General features: G+C 48.8%; 1 protein-coding gene across 1 annotated transcript in view; it reads right to left on the bottom strand.

Moving 5' to 3' along the window:
* The window catches only part of LOC121458738 (beta-arrestin-1-like), a 69,316-nt gene extending 62,541 nt beyond the window's left edge, over nt 1-6,775 (bottom strand). Inside the window, exon 1 of the mRNA XM_041668047.1 lies at nt 6,451-6,775. Within this exon, the coding sequence (XP_041523981.1) occupies nt 6,451-6,470 (20 nt within the window). The 5' untranslated portion in view covers nt 6,471-6,775. The remainder of the gene's footprint in view (nt 1-6,450) is intronic.
* Between the last annotated feature and the right edge of the window lie 12,767 nt (nt 6,776-19,542).

The raw sequence follows: 19,542 nt of genomic DNA, 5'->3' as shown, positions 1-19,542 counted from the left end.
GGTTGGTGGGGGGGGGGGGGGTAGGGAAGGGTTGTCAGGACAGAATGGACATGTCCAGGAGGGAACTGACCTTCAGGGACTTGTCAATGACTAGTTGATGTCCCTGGAGGCTGGAGATGAGACCAGAGGGCGAAAGCCACTTCTAAAGGAAGACTTGATGCCACAGAAACAAGTAGGAGGTACATACATCCTTTTGGACCCTTAGCACTTAGACTCTACACCCTGAACCGACTTCCTCTGCAGTGTCTGCCTCACCAGTCTGTAACTGAAGCCTGAGCTGTTCAATCCCCCATTTTTGGCCCTCAGAGGAAAAACCAGCAATCAGAACGCAAGACAAGGGCCTCACACATGCAGGCCAGTTTGACTTCTATAGAGACACTCGGCCTCAGAGTTGGAGAATCTCATGTCCTAGGTCACAGCCATGAGTGAGCAATCAACAAGGACTGGAGTATTCCTAGAATGGTCCATCCCTACTCCCTTGGCCTTTGGCCAAAACCTCTATACTTCCATTGGTGGCAACACAGAACCGGTGAAACTACATGAGCATCAGGGGACTCGTTGTGAATTCCTAGGCCCCAGGCCAGCATGGAAGGGACAGTCTGCCTCACAGCTCAGGAACTGGAGAGCCTTGCCTCCTGCCACAGCACCCCACCTTGCTGAGGCTCTTCAGTCAACAGTCAGTTTTCTCTCCCTGGGACCCAAGCTCTGTGGGGACCTCACCAGACAGGGCCCCATCGTTTCAGTATTGACTTCAATCCCACAGACTTCCAGGGACCTGTGAGGTCCAGCCCCTGGGGCCTGGCCTCCTGAGGACTCATCTGGCATCAGGTCTCCTGGGCAGGAACAAGGAGTTCCTCTGAGGCAGTTCTAGAGATGGGCCAGTCCCAGGAAGGAGGAGGCTGTCTCCTGAGAGATGACCCAGCCAGGGCTCCTCTGCGGAGGGAGGCAGAGAAGGGGCTGGACAACAGAGCCCTTTGTTCCCCTCTCAAAACAGCCACCCTGTCCCACCCCCATTCTCCACTCCCTTGCTAGGAATCAAGCCACCCACCCCCAGGGACAGGAGCCATTCAGCACATGGCAGGGCAGTGCCTGGAATCTGCCAGGAGGACCCTTGTTCTGTCCCAGCACACACACACATATATATATAGTAATGAGACTCACCCTTAGCAGCCCCGTGCCCCATGGAGTGGGGACACTGTCTGCTAGGCAGCCTCCAGTCTGATGGAGTTTGCTGCCTCTGCCTGGGACCTCCCAGTCTAAATGATGTATGGCCCCACTCCTCTGGACGCCCAGCCCAATGTGAGGAGAAGTGCTTTGGTTCAGAGGAATCCTTAATGGAAGAGATGAAATTGACGTCAGCACTTAGGGGGCCCCAGGGCTGAGAGCAGAGGCATAAGGAGGACAGAGTTCAGTCCAGTTCAACAAAGCTCTGGCAGGCATCTTCCAAGAACCAGATCTGAAGTCTGGTGGACCCACAGACAAGAAGCAGATTTAGACAGAAACAAAAAGAGCTCACCAATGGGGAAGAAAACCCACACCCTGGGTACAACTGAGACTGTGCCGTGGTATCCAGCTGCTTTAGCGCCTAGGGCCAGCACGGCCACCCTCTCAGCCTTGCCCTCATAGTCCCACACCTAAGCTAGTGTCAGTACCTTGGCATGGGCTCGTCTTTCTGTCTAGGGCACCCTCCTGCCACCTAGGCCCTCCTTGAGATCCAGTACCCAGCTCAGGGTCACCAGATCCCAGAGTCAGAGGAGCCTCAGTCCAGGAGCATGCCTGCCCTGGCCAGCTTACTACAATGTTTCTTCCATCCTACAAGACCTGGATTCAGGAAGCCCTCACTGATTTCAAGTGCTTTGTGAGCCATTTTGCAGAGGAGAGGACCAGAAGGCACACAGGAAAGCAGAGGCTACCCCTTTCTCCTCCACCTACTGTGTTTGGCTGCACCCTCACCGCTCCACCAAACCCCCAGACTCCCGTCCACCACCAGGCTACATGTGGGGATCTTGCTGTAGACCCGCCCCTAGGCTTTGCCACTCTTCCCTGCTTCTGAAACTCCAGTCCCAGATGTCCTCAGCTGTCTGCTGCTTCTCTCCACCCCACACACCGTGCTCTCCAAGGAGACTCTGCAGTCCCTGTCATCTTCTCCCAACACCAAGGTCATCTATATCTTCCAAGGTCCACTCAGAAGACTGTCAAGTCCCCACCTGCCCCTCTGTCCCTAGCCTGAGGTCCAGAGGAACCTGCCAAAACCTCCCTCATCTTCCTCAGCCCACTCCTGGCTCCCCTGCCATCCACCCCAGCAAGCAGTAGAACAGATAACCTAGTGGAGGTCAAGAGGCCACTGTGAATCTCCCTGTTGCTGTCTTCAGCCTCCACAGCCCATGTGAAGGGAAGGCCCTGGATGAGGCAAGCTCACAACCAAGGACCCCTGACCCCATGCCAACTAGAGGTTTCGGTCTCCGGCCAGGAGGTCCAGACTTGAAAGGAAATGAATGAGCCATCAAAGGAGTCTGCAGCCCGGAGGCCAGCTGGGAATCAGGGACACTGGGCCAGGCTCACCGCCACGCCCAGCAGCAACCCAGGAACACTCCTGCCAAAGCCACAGGACTTCCCTATGTTCTAGCCAAGAAGGGTCACCCAGGGCTTAACCACCTCAAGAAAGACAGCCAAGGTTCACAGAGAGCTGGTGATTGCAAGTCCCCATTACAGCCACCCTCCCGCCCTGGGGCCGAGTGTGTGTGTGTGTGTAGGGGGGATATAGGGGGAAAGTTCAACATCCACAGCAAAGGAAATTCTACTCCATCCCTCCTGTTGCCTCAAGATGATCCCTCGGGTCACTTTTAGAGTTCACAGGACCAGCTGTGGATAGGACAAGCCCCCTTCCCTCTGAATACACAGTAGTAGAGAGGACCGGATGGGCAGAGAGACCTCTGCTCAGATGTTAGCTGGCTGAATGGTGGTAGACATGCTTCCTCTCTCCTAGTTAATTTCCATAGCTTTAAAGTGGGAACAACAATTCCTATGTTAATAAATACAGTGAGATTACACAATACGTCTTGTATGTGTGCTGATGTGCATACATGTATACATGTATGTGCACGTATGTAAAGACCAGAAGTTGATACCCAGCATCTTCCTCAGACACTCTCCACCCTATGTTTTGAGACAGAGTCTCTTGCTAAACCTGAGTGGTAGGCTGATTAACAAGAGACCTCCAGCAACCTACCTGTCTCCATATCCTTTCCCTTCTGACCCCCAACCCCCAGTACCAGGGTTAGAGACCACCATACCCAGTTTTTATGTGGGTTCTGGAGATCCGAACTCAGGGCCTCATCCTTAAGCAGCAAACACTTTTCTGGAGGCATCTCCCCAGCCCCTGTGAACATAATTCTAACACTAGACAGGCAGCAAAAGTCCAATCAACTCTCCAGCTTACTGGGTCCCTCTTCCTTGTCCATATGCTGTGGATTAGCCCCATCCTCCCTGCAGCCTTAGCTCTGAGGCTTCTTCCTAGAGGCCTCTAGGCCTGCTCCTCCCTCCTCCAGATCTAAGAAGAAGATTCGCTTCTGCCCTTCCCTTGTCCCACCCTCTCCTTTCAGCTGACATTCCCAGGCTGTGCTCACCCCCTAAGGTCCACCCCCAGGCTGCAGGGCTCCTTTCTTGTCTCCAGGCCTGGCAGGGAACTCCAATCCCATTCCTTAGGCTTCCAGGTGAATCTTTCCAGCTCTGACTATCCTGGACAGCTTCAGGCCACATCAAACCCAGAGTTTTGGTGGGGCCTCCTCTTCCGCTTTCACAGTGCAGTGTCCTGCATCACAACAGCCTGGAAATCTTCTGGGGATTCCTCTTTAGAGACTCCAGTCCAGGGTAGGAAGAAGCCACTTGAATTAACCTGTGCTCCTGCCTGGGACCCCTGTTAGGGCTGCATCTTGGTGCTAGCTTGTTCCTGCCCTGTAATTTCTCCCCCTCTGTTTCTGTCTGTCTCTCTGTGTGTGTGTCTCTCTCTGTCTCTGTCTCTCTCTCTCAACCCAGGGAGTTCCCAGAGGGCAGTGACAGTTTTGATTAATGTTCATTATCACTTCCTCTGTAGGGTGAAATCCGAGACAGATGGATAGATGCGAAGACCTCAGAGTCTGGGTGTTGGATATTTTTTGCAATGTCCTTTCCAATTCACAAAGTAAAATCTCATGGCTCACGGAACACAATAGTCAAAGTATCTTTGTTGCCTTTCTTATCCAGATAGGTCTAGAAAGGGAGTGACAGAATTTGGAGTTCTAGAGGATCTCAGAGTGGGGGGTGGGGACCCAGGAGGGGCAGGCAGGGAGACGTAGAGTTTGTCTAGCCAGACCATGTTTCCAGGCCTAGTCAGCAAGTGTTCCTATGTCCAGTGAACTCAGTAGGCTCATGGGAACCATGAAAACCAAAGAGCAGATTGCTCCAATTTACAGATGGGAATTCCAGGTCTGCCTTTGAGCGAGAAGCACAGCGGGAGGAGTCAAGGACAGGTTCTCCAACAGGTGTCCAGCAGCCCATAAAGTCCTCATCCTGTGACAATTCACACTATCAAAGAGGCATATGACACTTCTCCCCTAGTTACAGAGAGGCCCAGCAGGGCTGAGTCACCCCGGTCACCAGCAGCACAGAAGAACAAAGGAGAAGGGATGGCTGCTGACTCCCTGCTATGTCCTTCTGGACCAAAGTCTGACCTCACAGGTCAGCAGGGTCTCCATGGGGCAATGGATGTGACTAGAGAGGGGGTCTCACATCCTTCCTCCAAGGGCAGAGGCCGGGGTCACAGTGCTGGCCAGCCAGCTGCTTGGGACTGAGACTCAAGGTGAATGCAAACACTTCATGACCCTGTGCAGTCTCCCATGGCTCTGCACAGAGCAGGTACCCCGCTAGTCCTCACACCTGGGGTCCACACAGTGCCTAGTGGCCCCAAAGGAGAGCCACAGACACAGTGGGTTCTGGCCTCTGCCACCTCCTGACCTTAAAACCATGGCAAGTGATCTCTCTCATCCTTTGATCCCTCTTTGGAGAAGCCAGAAAAGGTTCTCCTAGAAGAGCCTCAGTAGGAAGGCTGGTGGGGAGCAGTTTCCAAACACAAGGTGTCTGAGTAACTTTAGTGCCTCAGTCCCTACTCCTGGGAAATGGGAATAACCTCTGGAGCCCCTTTCACAAGCTGCTAAGAGTCTCAGCCAGCAGTAGGCAAAAATCAATTTGTTTGAGGGTCCCAACATGCGGCCACAGGGATGCCTCCTCTCTGGTCATCTCTGATCCCCTCTACTATTTCTAGTATACAACAGGAGCTTAATAAATAAATGTTGGAAGAAAGGAGGTAAAGGCAGAGAGGACACAAAGATAAGAGTGATAAGGAAAGGAATGAAAAGCAGCAGGTGCAGGAAGGAAGGAGGAGGAGCCGCCAAGGAAGGCTGCAGTGAGACTTCCAGGGGCCGGGAAGGTGAAATGATAGGTTGACCAGGGCTGGTTTAGATCATAAGGCTGACCCCAGAGCTTACTTTGTCCTAGCTTCCATTTCAAGGGCCTAACCTCTCCTCTCAAAGGAGGCTCCACCAAACGGTTCTCCTCACCTCTCTCAGCTAGAGGTAGCTCCCAGCTATTTGCTTTGGAGGTCAGAGGGGAAGGAAGCCATGGGACTAGGAACTGCCTTTCCAAGCCCCAGACAGGGTCCTCCACTCTTCGACCTGTGTTTCTAGTCCTGCTGTGGTGAGTCAGGAGTGAGTGTATCCAGAACGCCAGGGGGGATGTCAGGCCCTGCAGGCATTTTCTGACACGCAGTGTGGTTAGCACTGGTGTGTCACTAAGACATGTGGCCGCATCATGTCATGTCAGATAGGACAGACTGCGTGCACCAGCCAGAGTGTGCTTCGCAGCATCCAAGTCACAGGGTATGTGTCTTGGTGTATGCCCACATGCGTGTGGCAACACAAGGGTGTGTTAGAGCTGGTGCGTGTTTTAGTGGGACCTGTGTATGCTAACAGGACCGTCAGAAAGAATGTGTTGACAGACGAGTGTGTGCGCGCGCAAGAGAGAACGTGTGTGACGTCGTCTTGTCACAAATGCGAAGAGTGTGGCAGCGGCTGTCAGCTGTGCCAGCAGAAGAAGGGTGCTCCTGTGTTCACGAGCGTGTGTGTGTGTGTGTGTGTGTGTGTGTGTGTGTGGTGTCAGCCTGCCCCGGAGTGTCCTCGAAACTGCCTGCCAGTGCAGAGTGTGTGAGCTCGCCTCGGCCAGGAAACGTGAGCCAGATGGGGTGGCCCACCCTGGCTGCCTCGGTCCTTACACATGGTTCTTGCCAGCGACCACACAAGAGACTTGGGCAGAGCACAGAGTGCCAGACCCAGGGTGACGCTGATTGGAACCTCCGCCCGTGCCCTCTCCCAGGTCGTCCCCACGAGCGCGTGGGGCAGGGCGGCCACCCGCACTCACCGTGTCCCTTTGTCGCCCATGGTCCGCGGCGGCCGCAGGGAGGTCCGCGGCGTCTGCTCCCAGGCTGGAAAATCCCCGGCCGCCAGGAGGAGCGCGGGCCAGCCCGCTCCCGGCTACCCCGCTCCGCCTCCTCCGCTGTCGCCGCCGCCGCCGCCCCCGCCCGGGTCCCCGCCCGTCGCTGGAGCAGCACAGCGCCCGGACCGCCGCCAGGGGCGTGGAGTGTGCGGGTGTGAGCGCGCGTGTGTGGCTCGGTGCGCGGCTCTGCGTGTGCGTGCCCAGAGAGTAAAGGCTGGGCTGCCGACCGCGGCTGGTCCACGCGAGCGCGTGCACGTAAGCGCGTGCCAATGTGAGTGAGTGCACGGCTGTGCGCGCGAGCCTGTCGGGAAAGTGTCTGTGTGTCTCTGTGTGTGTATGCAGAGGTGTGCAAGTCTTTGTGCAGTTGTGCTTGTGTGCGCACAGCCGTGGGTGCGAGCGCGTCTCCCGCGCACGCCAGGGCTGGCCTTTGTGTCCGCGGGTAGATAAAAGCGGAAAATCCGCAGACTCTGAGGCCCAGCCACAGCGGCGCCCCTGCGTGAGGACAGCGAGAGATTCCAGAAGCCTAGCCAGGCCTTCGCCCTTTGCTCCACCCTCCCCGCCCCCGCCCTTCTGGAGAGATACCACCCAACTGCAGAACGGGGACAGGAAGGAGGGGTGGGGGCGGGCAGCGGACTGCTACTCGGAAGAGCTGATGAGAGTGGAAAGGGTACGGGAGGGGCAGGCCGAAAGAGGAAGCGGTGAGAACTGGAGATAAGGTAGGGACAGAGAGATGACCACCGTTGGTGGCCGATAACATCGTCGTTGTTAGCACCCAGGCCTACCTTGGTTGCCTGCAATGGTGACTCTGAACACTAGCCATCTCGGATCCCATTCCATGCGTACTGGCTGGGTCCTAAGACGAGCAGGTGACCTGTCCACGGGTTGAAGGGACTTACTTGTTCTTGTGAGCGGGCTCCTGAATACAATAATGTCCAACAGAGCCTACTATCTACAGTTTTCTTGGTATCCTTGGAAATCTTTGACTTTCCTCAAATTCCATACCACGGCAGAAGCTGCAAGCAGGTGAGGGGTAGGAGGGTGGAACCCAAAGGCTAAGACGGGGTAGGGAAGGGTTTTGGGTTTTAACCCAGTTTCTTCTTGCAGGGATCTTGAAGGGTCCCTTCTTGCTTTATAGGCAGTGGAAGAATGTGAGATCTTTCTCACCCCCTCACTGCTGGGGTTTGACTAATTGGCCCTGATAGGTCCCTAATATCGGAGTATTAAGGATACTCTGATGCAATTGCGGCTCTGGAAACATCTCCTGTAATTATGTTCTGAGGCAGTTACCTATGCTGTTTACATAGAGTGTGCTGTTTATAGAGCTGGTAATAATATCCTAGGATAATGACTGTAATTATGTCCACATTGGGGAGGGGTGGGTAGAGGCTAATGGACAGGCAGGGTGGTCCACGTCTGGACAGTAAGAGCTGGGGGAAAATAGATTAAGGTCTGGGACTTTCACCTGCCCTTTCTTCGCGCCTGGGTTCTTCCCCTGCCCCAAGCAGAGCAGAACTGGAAGCCACCTGATCCTTCTACAGGAGTAGGGGAATCTTGAAAGGAGCAGAATAGAATCCTCTGTTGATAGCAGGAAGTTCCCTTTGTGAGCCCGTAAGACGGATAACCATTGAAGGGGCTTGTACTCTCCACACAGGCTTCCTCCAAATCCGAGGCTATCAATACTAGCCTCGTGCTAATTCTCAGAGCATTCAGGCAAATTTGTCATCCCATTCCATAAGTATCTGCGGTTATGTTACTATAACAATGTTTTAGACTACTTTCCCAATAAAACAAACAGCCCAGATAGGTGCACCAGATGGTTCCAGGTAGCCCACACCTCCATGGAGCTCTTCCTGGACGGGCTTTGGAAAACAAGACTCTAACCACTGAGGGACACTGAACAGATTGGTAGATGGCAGAGTCAACTTGCAAGATGTCAAGTGCAGGCATCCCTTCTATAAACCCCAGGAGTGGGTGGATAGTGAGCCCGGTGCTACTGGGCACGTCTGTGAACTGCTAGATCCTCTGTTGCCTTTTCGGAAATGAATGATCGAACTGGTGCTTAGAGAAACTAAGTCACAGTCATGCGGTGGTGGTGCACGCCTTTAGTCCCAGCACTCCGGAGACAGAGGCAGTCAGATCTCTGTGAGTTCAAGGCCAACCTGGTCTACAAGAGCTAGTTCCAGGGCAGGCTCCAAAGCTACAGAGAAACCCTGTCGAGAGAGAGAGAGAGAGAGAGAGAGAGAGAGAGAGAGAGAAACTAATGGCCCCTAACCTCCCTTTCTCCAGTTTCCCTCCAAGGGACACTAACACAGAGCAAAGCCAGAATTCCGCTTACTTTTTATTTAATGATTGTTTATTGTGCCGGTTGTGGTTCTGAAGAATTTACAGGTCAGTAGTAAATAGGGCAGAGTGCTCGAGAATAGGGCGTGGGGTGGGGTGAGCAGGTACTTTCCTTTCATCTGTGAGGCCTAAGGAAAGCACTTAGCACTCATCCAGTAATCAAAGTTAATAAAACTGCAAAAGCAGTCACGAGACCTCCCCATCAGGAATCTAGTTTTAATGACAGTGTTATGAAATAAACCAAAACATAGTGGTTGGGGTTAACGTCCTTAGATAAGGCTCTCCGAAGAGGAGACCTTTGGGCAGAAAGCTGCACCAAGAAGCCAGGGACAGGAAGGACAAGCAAGGACCCAGGAGGGTGTGTCTGGGTTTGGTAAACAGGAAGAGTGGGTGCAGGTAAGGCAGGCAGCAGCCATATCACACAGGTCTCATAATTAGAGGTGAGGTGCACGAGAAGTCAATTTAAAGAGAAGGTTTGGGGCTTCAGTGTGCCCAACCTTTGGCCCAAAGGGCTACATGCAGCCAAGAATACCCATGAATGTGGCCCAACACACAAGCATAAACTTCTTTAAAACATGAGAAAATGTTTGTGTGATTAGACGGTGCACTTCTGGTGTGTGAACTTTGTAGGTGGCAATGCCGTGTCCTAATGCCAAGAGGCACGCAGGTCACAGTCCAGCTTCACATTTTCTAGGGGTGTGCTGCGCAACCTCAACGGGGATAGCGTGGAACCAGGCAAGAGCGGAGGCTGCGTGTCCCCTCTATGCAGTCTCCCAGTTTGTGCTAGAGCTGTGGCCCAGGAAATACAGACTCATGGCTGCCCTTAGAGGCTGTGTGGCCCTTTCCTGCAGCTATGATTAAGCACCATGACCAAGGCAACTGAAGGGAGAGTTAACTTTGGATGGTTCCAGAAGGCTGAGAAGCCATGATGCCAGAGCAGAGGCTTGTGCTTGGAGCAGGACGCTGAGCTCACATCTCTTAGTAGTCAGCATGAAGCAAAAAGAGCATACTAGCACTCAGGAGGCAGGGACAAGTGGATCTCCATTAGTTCGAGGCCAGCCTGGTCTACAGAGCTAGTTCCAGGACAGGCTCCATAACTACTGAGAAACCCTGTCTTGAAAACAAAAACAAAAAAACAAAACAAAAAGGCACTGGGTATGATGTGACATTTTGAAACCTCAAAGCCCACCATAGTAGCTACTTCCTCCAGGAGGGCGACACCCCCTAGACCTCCTTGAACACTTCATCTGGGGACCAAGTATTCAAACACCAAAGCCTGTGGGGGACATTTCTCATTCATGCCACTGCAGAGATAGAGCCAGCTGCACCTGCTCAGGGACTGGACCGTGCAAAGGGGAGGGGACTCAGGATGACTTGAAGCTTTAGGGCAGAGTCCGCTCAACACTCATGCAAGCCCCTTCCTCAAACAAGGGAAGTTCCACCCTCCCTATCTTAACCTACTTGGTATGCATCCTTCACCAGAGAGATTTCCGTAAGGGCAAATGGAGTCTGCTACGAAGGCCCCCAGGAAACAGCCACCTCCAGCTCTGAGCCACTGAGGCCTCCTACGTGTCTACAGTTGATCACGCATTATCATAGCTTCTTTCCCTTGTAAAGTTTTTGAGACAGGGTCTATCATAACTCAGCCTGGCCTTTAACTCACTATGCAGCCAAAGATGACCTTGATCTTCTGATCCTCCTGCCTCTACTTCCTCGGGTGCTGGGACATCAGGTACCTACTTACCACAGCATCCCATTTACGCAGTCCTGGGGATCGAACCCAGGGCTTTGAATGCAAGGCACATATCTTTCCAAGTGAGCTACATTCCCAGTTTGCTAACAATTTTTTGAATCAAAAACAAACAAACAAACAAAAAAAAAAAACAATGAGCTCAGTGGAGAAATGCATCTGTGATTAAGAGCATGTCTGCGCTTGCAGAAGACCGGAGTTTGGTTCCTAACACCTAAGGCAGGAAGCTCACAAATGCCTGGAACTCCAGTTCTGGAGACTCTAATGTCCTCTTTTGGCCTCGGTAGGGAACTGCACGCTATGCATACCCACACATAGACATGCATGCATATGCATAATTTAAAATAAAAATAAATCTTTTTTTTTTTTTTAATGAGCCTAGGCTGACAAGAGAGCTTAGCAGGTGAGGGTGCTCACTAACAAATCTATCTGGGAGTCCCTGGGAGACCCACATGGAGAAAGGAGAGAACTCCAGCAAGCTGACCTTTGACCTCCACATGCACACAGTGGTGTGTCTGCATTGCCCCTCCCAAGTAATGAAAAAAAAGCATAGAAGGAGATATATGAAGTCAACCTCTGGTGTCCAATGTGCACTAGGCAAATACACCCACAGACTCCCAACCCTTAGTGTGAGGTCAGCCTGAATAAACTATACAGCAAGTATCAAGCCAGCCAGGGTTCCAGAGTAAGCCTATCTCACATCAAAACAAAACAGTCTTTGGAAATGATTCAGCAGATCATACCTTGACCAGGACGCTTAACGAAGCAGACCTCGGGCCGTCTTTCCCCAGTTCTTCCTCATGTCAGTCCTAGCTAGACCCTTTTGTTTGTTCCTCTTCCCAAAGTTGCTGCTTTAAATAAATTCCCTCTCTTTTTTTTTTTAAAAAAAAAAAGGAGGTGTGGAGGAGCAAGAATGATTCCTGCTTTCTTTAGGGAGGAAGTGCTGAGCCAAGGGCACAGCAAGTGAAGGCAGACCTAGGACTAAGAGTCAAAGCTAGGTCAAGCAGTTGAAAGGCAGAATGAGGGACAAGCGAGCCAGAGGGTTGTCTCTGCATTTGCAGTTAACTGATGTTTCCTGGAGATGCTGGAAGTTAGAAACTTCTCTAACTTGCCCAACCAGAAATCTGAGTGTCATTCTTGACAAGCCCCTTGCCTCCTCAATCAATCCAGTCCAGGACTTCTGTCTCCTATGTCCCTCCCAGCAAAGCTAGGGAAATGAGCAGGAATTAGACCACCTCATACCAAGATGTTTGTGTGAGTGTGTGTGCATGTGGTGTGGGGTGTGTATGTGTGAATGGTATGTGTGTGGTGTGTGTATGTGTGTGGTGTATGTGGTATATGTGTGGTGTGTGAGATGTGTGTGTGAGTGCTGTGTGTGTGCTGTGTGTGTGCATGTGGTGTGTGTATGTGTGTGGTGTGTGTATGTGTGAATAATATGTGTGTGTGGTGTATGTGGTATGTGTGTGTGATGTATGTGTGGTGTGTGTATGTGTGTGTAGTATATGTGGTATATATGTGTGGTGTGTGTGGTATGTGTGATGTGTGTGGTGTGCATGTAGTGTGTGTGGTGTGTGTGGTATGTGTGGTGTGTGTGGTATGTGTGATGTGTGTGGTGTGCATGTGGTGTGTGTGTGTGGTGTGTGATGTGTGTGGTCTGTGATGTGTGTGGTGTGTGTGGTGTGCATGTGGTGTGTGTATGTGGTGTGTGTGTGTGTCTGTGGTGTGTAATGTGTGTGGTGTGTGGTGTGTGTGGTGTGCATGTGGTGTGTGTGGTGTGCATGTGGTGTGTGTATGTGGTGTGTGTGTGTGTGTGGTGTGTGATGTGTGTGGTGTGCGTATGTGGTGTGTGTGTGTGTGGTGTGTGATGTGTGTGGTGTGCATGTGGTGTGTGTGTGTGTGGTGTGTGATGTGTGTGGTGTGTGTGTAGGTTGTGTATGTATGTGTGTGTGATGTGTCAGTCATGTCTCTGTGTGTAAGGAGTTTAGTCTTCATTCCGCAGCCAGTGAAGAGGCTGTAAAGACTTCTAGCGGAAAGAGGACGCGCTAAGATGTGCTCTGAGATGGCTCCAGCTGTTATATGAAGAATAAATTAGACAGGGATGGAGGGAGCGCATAGCCAAGAGCAGCAAGGAGGAGGAATGAAGGATAAACTGCATTCCAGGGGGAGGGCACACAGTGGCAGCAGAACCTGAGCAGAGAAAGGAGGAGCCTGCCACAGGGAGGACTCAGATGGACCTGGGAGTGGAAAGGAAGCCCAGACAGTGGCTACCCTGAGGAAGCAGGCTCAGAGACTGGGCAGCTCATCACCGTGCAGAGCTAGTTCAGCTTATGGATGAACTGCAGTCCCAGCTACAGACAATGCTGAAGTTTTCCTGGTTTGACATAAACAATTGGTGTTGCTGAAGGTAATACAAACCTCAGGACAGAACACTACAGAGATGTCCTCAAAGACAACTTAGAAATAAATAAATAAATAATAAAGGTGTCTTTAAGATCAGTCAGTATTTACTATCTACTACAGATAGGTAGACAGGTAAACCCAGAATCTTTTCACAGCGCATGCATGAAAGTTACTAAATATTTGTCCCAATTTTGACTATTCTTGATGTTAACAATAGCACACTTGATTTTTTTGTTTGGACTTTTTTTTGTTTTGTTTTTGTTTTTTGAGGCAGGGTTGCCTTGGCTGTCCTGGAACTCACTCTGTAAACCAGGCTGGCCTCAAATTCATAGAGGTCCACCTGTCTCTGCCTCCTGAGTGCTGGAATTAAAGGTGTGTACTACAACTGCTTGGCTCAATGGCAGATTTTTTTTTCAGATTTTTAATTAAAAGAAACTTGTGATCGCTTCTCGGCCTTTTGGCTAAGATCAAGTGAAGAAACTTGTGAACTTTTTTCCCCCCGGAGTTTCATATAGTCCAGGTTGCCCTTGATTACATGAGGAGCAGTAGGATAGCTTCTCTACCCCACTTCCTCCATCTCCTAAGTACTGGGTTATACACATACATCATTACAACTTTTCTAAACGGTTCATTAAAAACAAATAATTATAACTGATAGTCACTAAAAGATAATTTTTTTGAAAAAAAATCACAAGTTCAAGATGGCCAGACAGTGATTTAATGACCTGTTAGCACAAAAGGAACACTCTTCACAAGCAGCTGACAAAGCCAGGTGGTGGTGGCACACGCCTTTAATCCCCGTACTTGGGAGACAGAGGCAGGCAGACGTCTGTGAGTTTGAGGACAGCCTGCTCTACAGCACAAATTCCAGGACAGCCAGATATTATACATAGATGCCTGTTTTGAAAAACAAACAAACAAACAAAAAGTATAAGAATTTCACAGATCTGATGAAAAAAGATCACCTCATATATCCAAGGATTTTGGCAAAACAGAAACAGGGAAAAAGAAACCCACAAAGAAGATATCCAAGCATATCCTAGCCAAGCAGCTATAAACCAGAAAAAGAGGAAAAACCTGAAAGCCACAAGAAGGCACATAGCAAATAGAAAAAACAATCCAGTGGGGTTTGACTTCTCAGAGGCCAAGACGATGGAATAACACTACCTTTACAAGACTCAAACCAAAACCCAAATACATCCTGTGGACCCACCGAAGTCAAGACAAATAAGAGCAAAGACCATTCCTCTCCCCCAGAACTGCAGTGAGAAGTGTTCACGGAAGCTCTTGAGGGGGAAGAGCATGGGCTGAGATGGAATATATAAATAGTAAAACAAGGATAGAAGTTTAGAAGTGGGCAAACATCTCTGAAAATGAAAAATGTACTAACAACCAAAAGACTTACATTTTTGTTTAATTTGTTTTGTTACATTTTATTTATTTGGGTTGTGTATGTACTTACGCAGGCACACACAAAGTCTCCAAGGAGTCCCAGTTGGGAGGTGGTGGCACACTCCTTTAATCCCAGCATTCTAGAGGCAGAGGCAGGTGGATCTCTATGAGTTAGAGGCCAGCCTGGTCTGCAGAGTGAGGTCCAGGACAGCCTGGGGCACACAGGGAAGAAAATCCTGTCTCAAAAAAGGGGGGGGGGCGGTGGTGGCACACACCTTTAATCCCAGCACTCGGGAGGCAGAGGCAGGCGGATCTCTGGGAGTTCGAGGCCAGCCTGGTCTACAAAAGCTAGTTCCAGGACAGGCACCAAAGCTACAGAGAAACCCTGTCTCGAAAAACCAAAAAAAAAAAAGGGGGGGGGTAGTTGGTTTTTTCATTTTATTTTATTTTTCTCCTTGGGTGTCTGCCATTCAGCTCCTCCAATTTATTCCAGAGATTTATTCTTACCTGTGAATGCCTGGCCTTAGCTTAGCTTGTTTCTAGCCGGCTTTTCTAAGTTAAATTATCACATTTCTCTGTAACTACGTTTTGCCTTTGGGCTTTTTTACCTTTCTTTATTCTTTATTATTATTATTTATGTATTTATTTGCTGGATGGTGGTGGCGCACGCCTTTAGCCCCAGCACTTAGGAGACAGAGGCAGGCCTGGTCTACAAGAGCTAGTTCCAGGACAGGATTCAAAGCTACAGAGAAAGCCTGTTTCGAAAAACCAAAATAATAATAATAATAATAATAATAAGAAGAAGAAGAAGAAGAAGAAGAAGAAGAAAAAGAAAACTTTTTTCATGTGCATTGGTGTTTTGCCTGCCTATATGTCTGTGTGAGGGTGTCAGGTCCTCTGGAACCAGAGTTACAGACAGTTGTGAGCTGCCATGTGGGTACTGGGAATTGAACCCAGGTCCTTTGGAAGAGTAGTTCATCTGAGCCATCTCTCCAGTCCCTACCTTTCTTTATTCTATATGTCTTTCTTTTCTTCTTACTCTATGGCTAGCTGTGTGACTGGGTGACTGACCCCTAGTGTCCTCCTCCCCTCTTTTTCTTCTCTCAAGCCTAGATTTCTCTTCCTATTTATTCTCTCTGCCTGGCAGCCCTGCCTAGCTATTAGCCGTTTAGCTCTTTATTAGACCAATCAGGTGTTTTAAGCAGGCGAAGTAACACAGCTTTACAGAGTTAAACAAATGCAACGTAAAAGAATACAACACCAAACCACAGTCCCAGAGAACTTAGACAACAATGCAGACACTAAGAGAAACTTACATAGATATAATCTACATGGGAAGTAGAAAGTATAAAAAGACAAGATCAGGGCTGGAGAGATGGCTCAGTGGTTAAGAGCATTGCCTGCTCTGCCAAAGGTCCTGAGTTCAATTCCCAGCAACCACATGGTGGCTCACAACCATCTGTAATAAGGTCTGGTGCCCTCTTCCAGCCTATTGTATACATAACAAATAAATAAATATTTAGAAAAAAAATAAAATAAAAGACAAGGTCTCCTGAGTAAATTGAGAGCATGGGGACCTTGGGGGAGGGCTGGAGGGGGAGGGGAGAGGCAGGGAGGGGAACAGAGAAAAATGTAGAGCTCAATAAATATCAATAATGTTTTTTTAAAAAAGAAAGAAAGGAAAAAATCACTAACAGTCAAAAAAAGAAAGAATGCAACACATTTTTGCATCATTAAACAAATTTTCCACAGCATAAACGAATGCAACACATCTTAAACTAATATTCCACAATGGAGAAGAAGCCTGAGTCCCTGAGATGCGTCTTATTTGTTTCACAGGTGGTGTGTGTGTGTGTGTGTGTGTGTGTGTGTGTGCGTGCGTGGTTTGAACCCCAGACCAATCACATGCCAGGGAAGTGCTGGAACACTATACTACATCTCCATTCCCAGTTGGCGAGGTAAGTGCCTTCCCAGGTTTACTCACTGACCCTATAAACTTGGAACAGTTACATGCCAAAGTAACAACACTTTTGTGGGGTTAAAAGTTTGTTTCTATTTTGGTTTGGCTGAGTTGGGTTTCTTTTGTGGGGAGTTGTTTGTGTTTTAGTTTAGTTTAGTTTCTGAGACAAGGTTTTATGTAGCCAAGGCTGGTCTTGAATTCCTGACCCTCTTGAACCATTTTCCAAATGCTGAGATTATAGGCATTGGCACCATGCCTGACTATGGGTTTAAAAATATATAATAGTAACTGGTAACAGCAAGCAGGTCGTCTGTGAGATTACTGTGTTGCAATTCATACAGCCTGTTCTGATTATAATAAGAAGATATATTGTATGTAGTCCCTAAATATAAAACACTGCAGTTGGGGTGTAGTTCAGTGTAAAGTGTCTGCCTAGCACGTATGAAGTCTTGTGTTTAATCCCTGAACTATAAAAAGTAAAAAATAAAAATAAATAAAAAATAAAAATACAAGAAGCTGGGGGCAGGCAAGATGACTCATAGAGTAAGGGCACTTGCCAAGTCAGGTGGCCTTTGTTCCATCCTCAAACCCACAAGATAGAAGATGAGCACTGAGTCCTGAAAATTGTCCTTTGGCCTTCACATGCTCTGTGGTGTGGGCAGACATGCCACCACACACACAATAAAGAAAGAAAAAAAGTGTACTTTCTGTCTCCTAAACACCTGAGATCACAGCCTGTGTCTTACTACAGCTGGCACTATTGGACTTAAATTATCAGAATTTTTCTTAAGCTGGAAAACTTAATTATAAACACACATGCAAATATAGCCCATGACATTTTAAAAGCAAAGCTATGGTGTGGTGGCGCGTGCATCTTTGATCCCAGCACTCAGAAGACAGAGGCAAGCGAGTCTCTGTAAGTTCGAGGCTACCTGGTCTACATAACTGGATGTATTTGTCCATCAATGACATTTTGGTACAGCTATAATGGCTGAAAACAGAAAAGTTTAAAGCTGTTTTTCTTTGTTCTTTGAAACAGGATTTTACGTAGCCCAGGTTGGCCTTGAGCTCACTACTCACTATTATATAGAAACTTTGAAATGATATTATCTGCATCCACGAAACCAGAGAGATTACTAATAAAAAGGATCAATACGAAAGCATAAGGTTTCAGAGAAAAGAAAAACAGGAGAGTTAAAAAAAAGAAACAAAAACAAAAAAGCACAATTTTTAAACATTTAGAGGTAGTTGCCAGAAAGCAAAAAGTTAGGACGAGGCGTGTTAGCAGGATTTAGGAGCCAAATGGAACAAATTCTCAACAGCCAACAGTGGAACAATTTGAGCAATAAAATGAATAATGTCTTGGGCTAGGACCCAAAGTCTAAAATAAATAAACACGAACCACAGTGATCTAAATGAATAAATAAATACATAGGGGAAGTCAGGACTGTAATCCCAGTGCTTGGGTGACTGGAGGTGAAAGGTCAGGAGTTTAAGGCTTCTCCTCCTTCACATTTCAAGTTCAATACCAGCCTGAGCTAATGATGCAGTTTCAAAAACCAATAAACAACAACAACAACAACAACAACAACAAAACAAGAAAATCAAGGTGAGAGGATCTGACAGTGACTTCCGCAACCCAGTGGTGGCTCCTATCAGCAGATGATGTCACATGATGGGAAATCACAAGTAAGATGCTAAATTTTTTTTAAAAGATTTTATTTATTTATTATGTATATAACATTCTGCCTCTATATATGCCCGCACGCCAGAGGAGGGCGCCAGATCTCATTACAGATGGTTGTGAGCCACCATGTGGTTGCTGGGAATTGAACTCAGGACCTTTGGAAGAGCAGGCGGTGCTCTTAACCACTGAGCAATCTCTCCAGCCCAAGATGCTAAATTTTTGTAGGGACATTCTACAAAATGCCTTCTGGGAGTCAGGAGAGAGGGCTCAGTAGTTAAGAGCACCGTCTGCTCTCCCAGAGGTCTGCACTCCAGTTCCCAGCATCCATGCTGGGCCAGTCACAAGCACCTCCTTGGGTGACTTTCCCAGCAAGTCCCAAGCAGTTCCTCCTAGTCAGGATCTGTGGAAATGTGCCTAGCCACCCTCATTTGAGCGAGCCCTCTAGACCAAGTGGTGCAGGTCACGTCTGAGATCCGTGGGTGGGTGCGGATGGTGCATGAGTTGGCACTGGTAGATCCGTCAGACCCCCTTTGGGCCTAATTCTTCACGACCTGCAACTGCCACCGGCCCCGTCTCCAGGTGGGACAGACTCTAGAATTTCTCAGGACCAGGCTAATGCTTGTCTCCAGGAGAAAATTCTTCCATCTTAGCCGTGTCCTGTCTCACCCTCCTCCCCTGTAACGATGGCCTCAGTTCCCCTCACTTGTGTCCCTTCCTATGGTTTGTATGTGGCTTGAGGGTGTTCCCCAAGGGTTTGAGAGCGAGAAGTTGGTTGCCTGGTGTGACCATGTTGGTTACCTGGTATGACCGTGTTGGGACATGATGAGGTCTAGTGGGAGTGGTTAGATCATCACTCTCAAAAAATTGAAGAATTTCTGATAGGACCTTAAATTACTTAGATTACCAAAGAATGAGCTGTTAAATGTAAAAGCCAGAACCTGAGCCCTGAGTCCCTCTTTGGCTTTCTGTTTTTCCAGGTGATGGATGGCGCCCTCTCATCCATTCCTATCATTGTGATACTGTTTGCCCCCAAGTCCTCAGCAAAACTGTTTTCAAACAGTGCCACGTCCTTGAAGCTCCAGAGCTAAATAAACTTCTTTATAAACATCCAGCTTCAGACATTTTGTTACAGAAATAGGAACAAACAAATACATTGTTGCAGGCACTAAGATACAAAGTTGCGGGCTCTAAGGTTACATTGTAACCAGTGCAGACACAAACTGAAAGAAACCCAGTAGGAGGGGCTGTATTTGATTTCAAGCCGAACAAGGAAACAGAAACCTCCTATAATAATGTCCTAAAGACAAAAAGTATTATTTCAGTTAGAAAACAGTGTAAAAAGTCAGAAGCTCTTCCTCTTAAAGAAACACGCACTTCTCTTGAAAAGAATTGGGAAAGGTGCCAAGAAACTTTAAGAAAAACCAAAGTGACCGGGGCATGACGGCTGTAAATTCAGCATCCAGGAAGTGAAGACCGGGATGGGCTAGG

Source organism: Microtus oregoni, unplaced genomic scaffold, assembly GCF_018167655.1.
Source record: "Microtus oregoni isolate MIOR12 unplaced genomic scaffold, Mior012 000018F_ref0000195, whole genome shotgun sequence".
Classification (NCBI taxonomy): domain Eukaryota; kingdom Metazoa; phylum Chordata; class Mammalia; order Rodentia; family Cricetidae; genus Microtus; species Microtus oregoni.
This window is presented reverse-complemented; position numbering and strand designations above follow the sequence as displayed.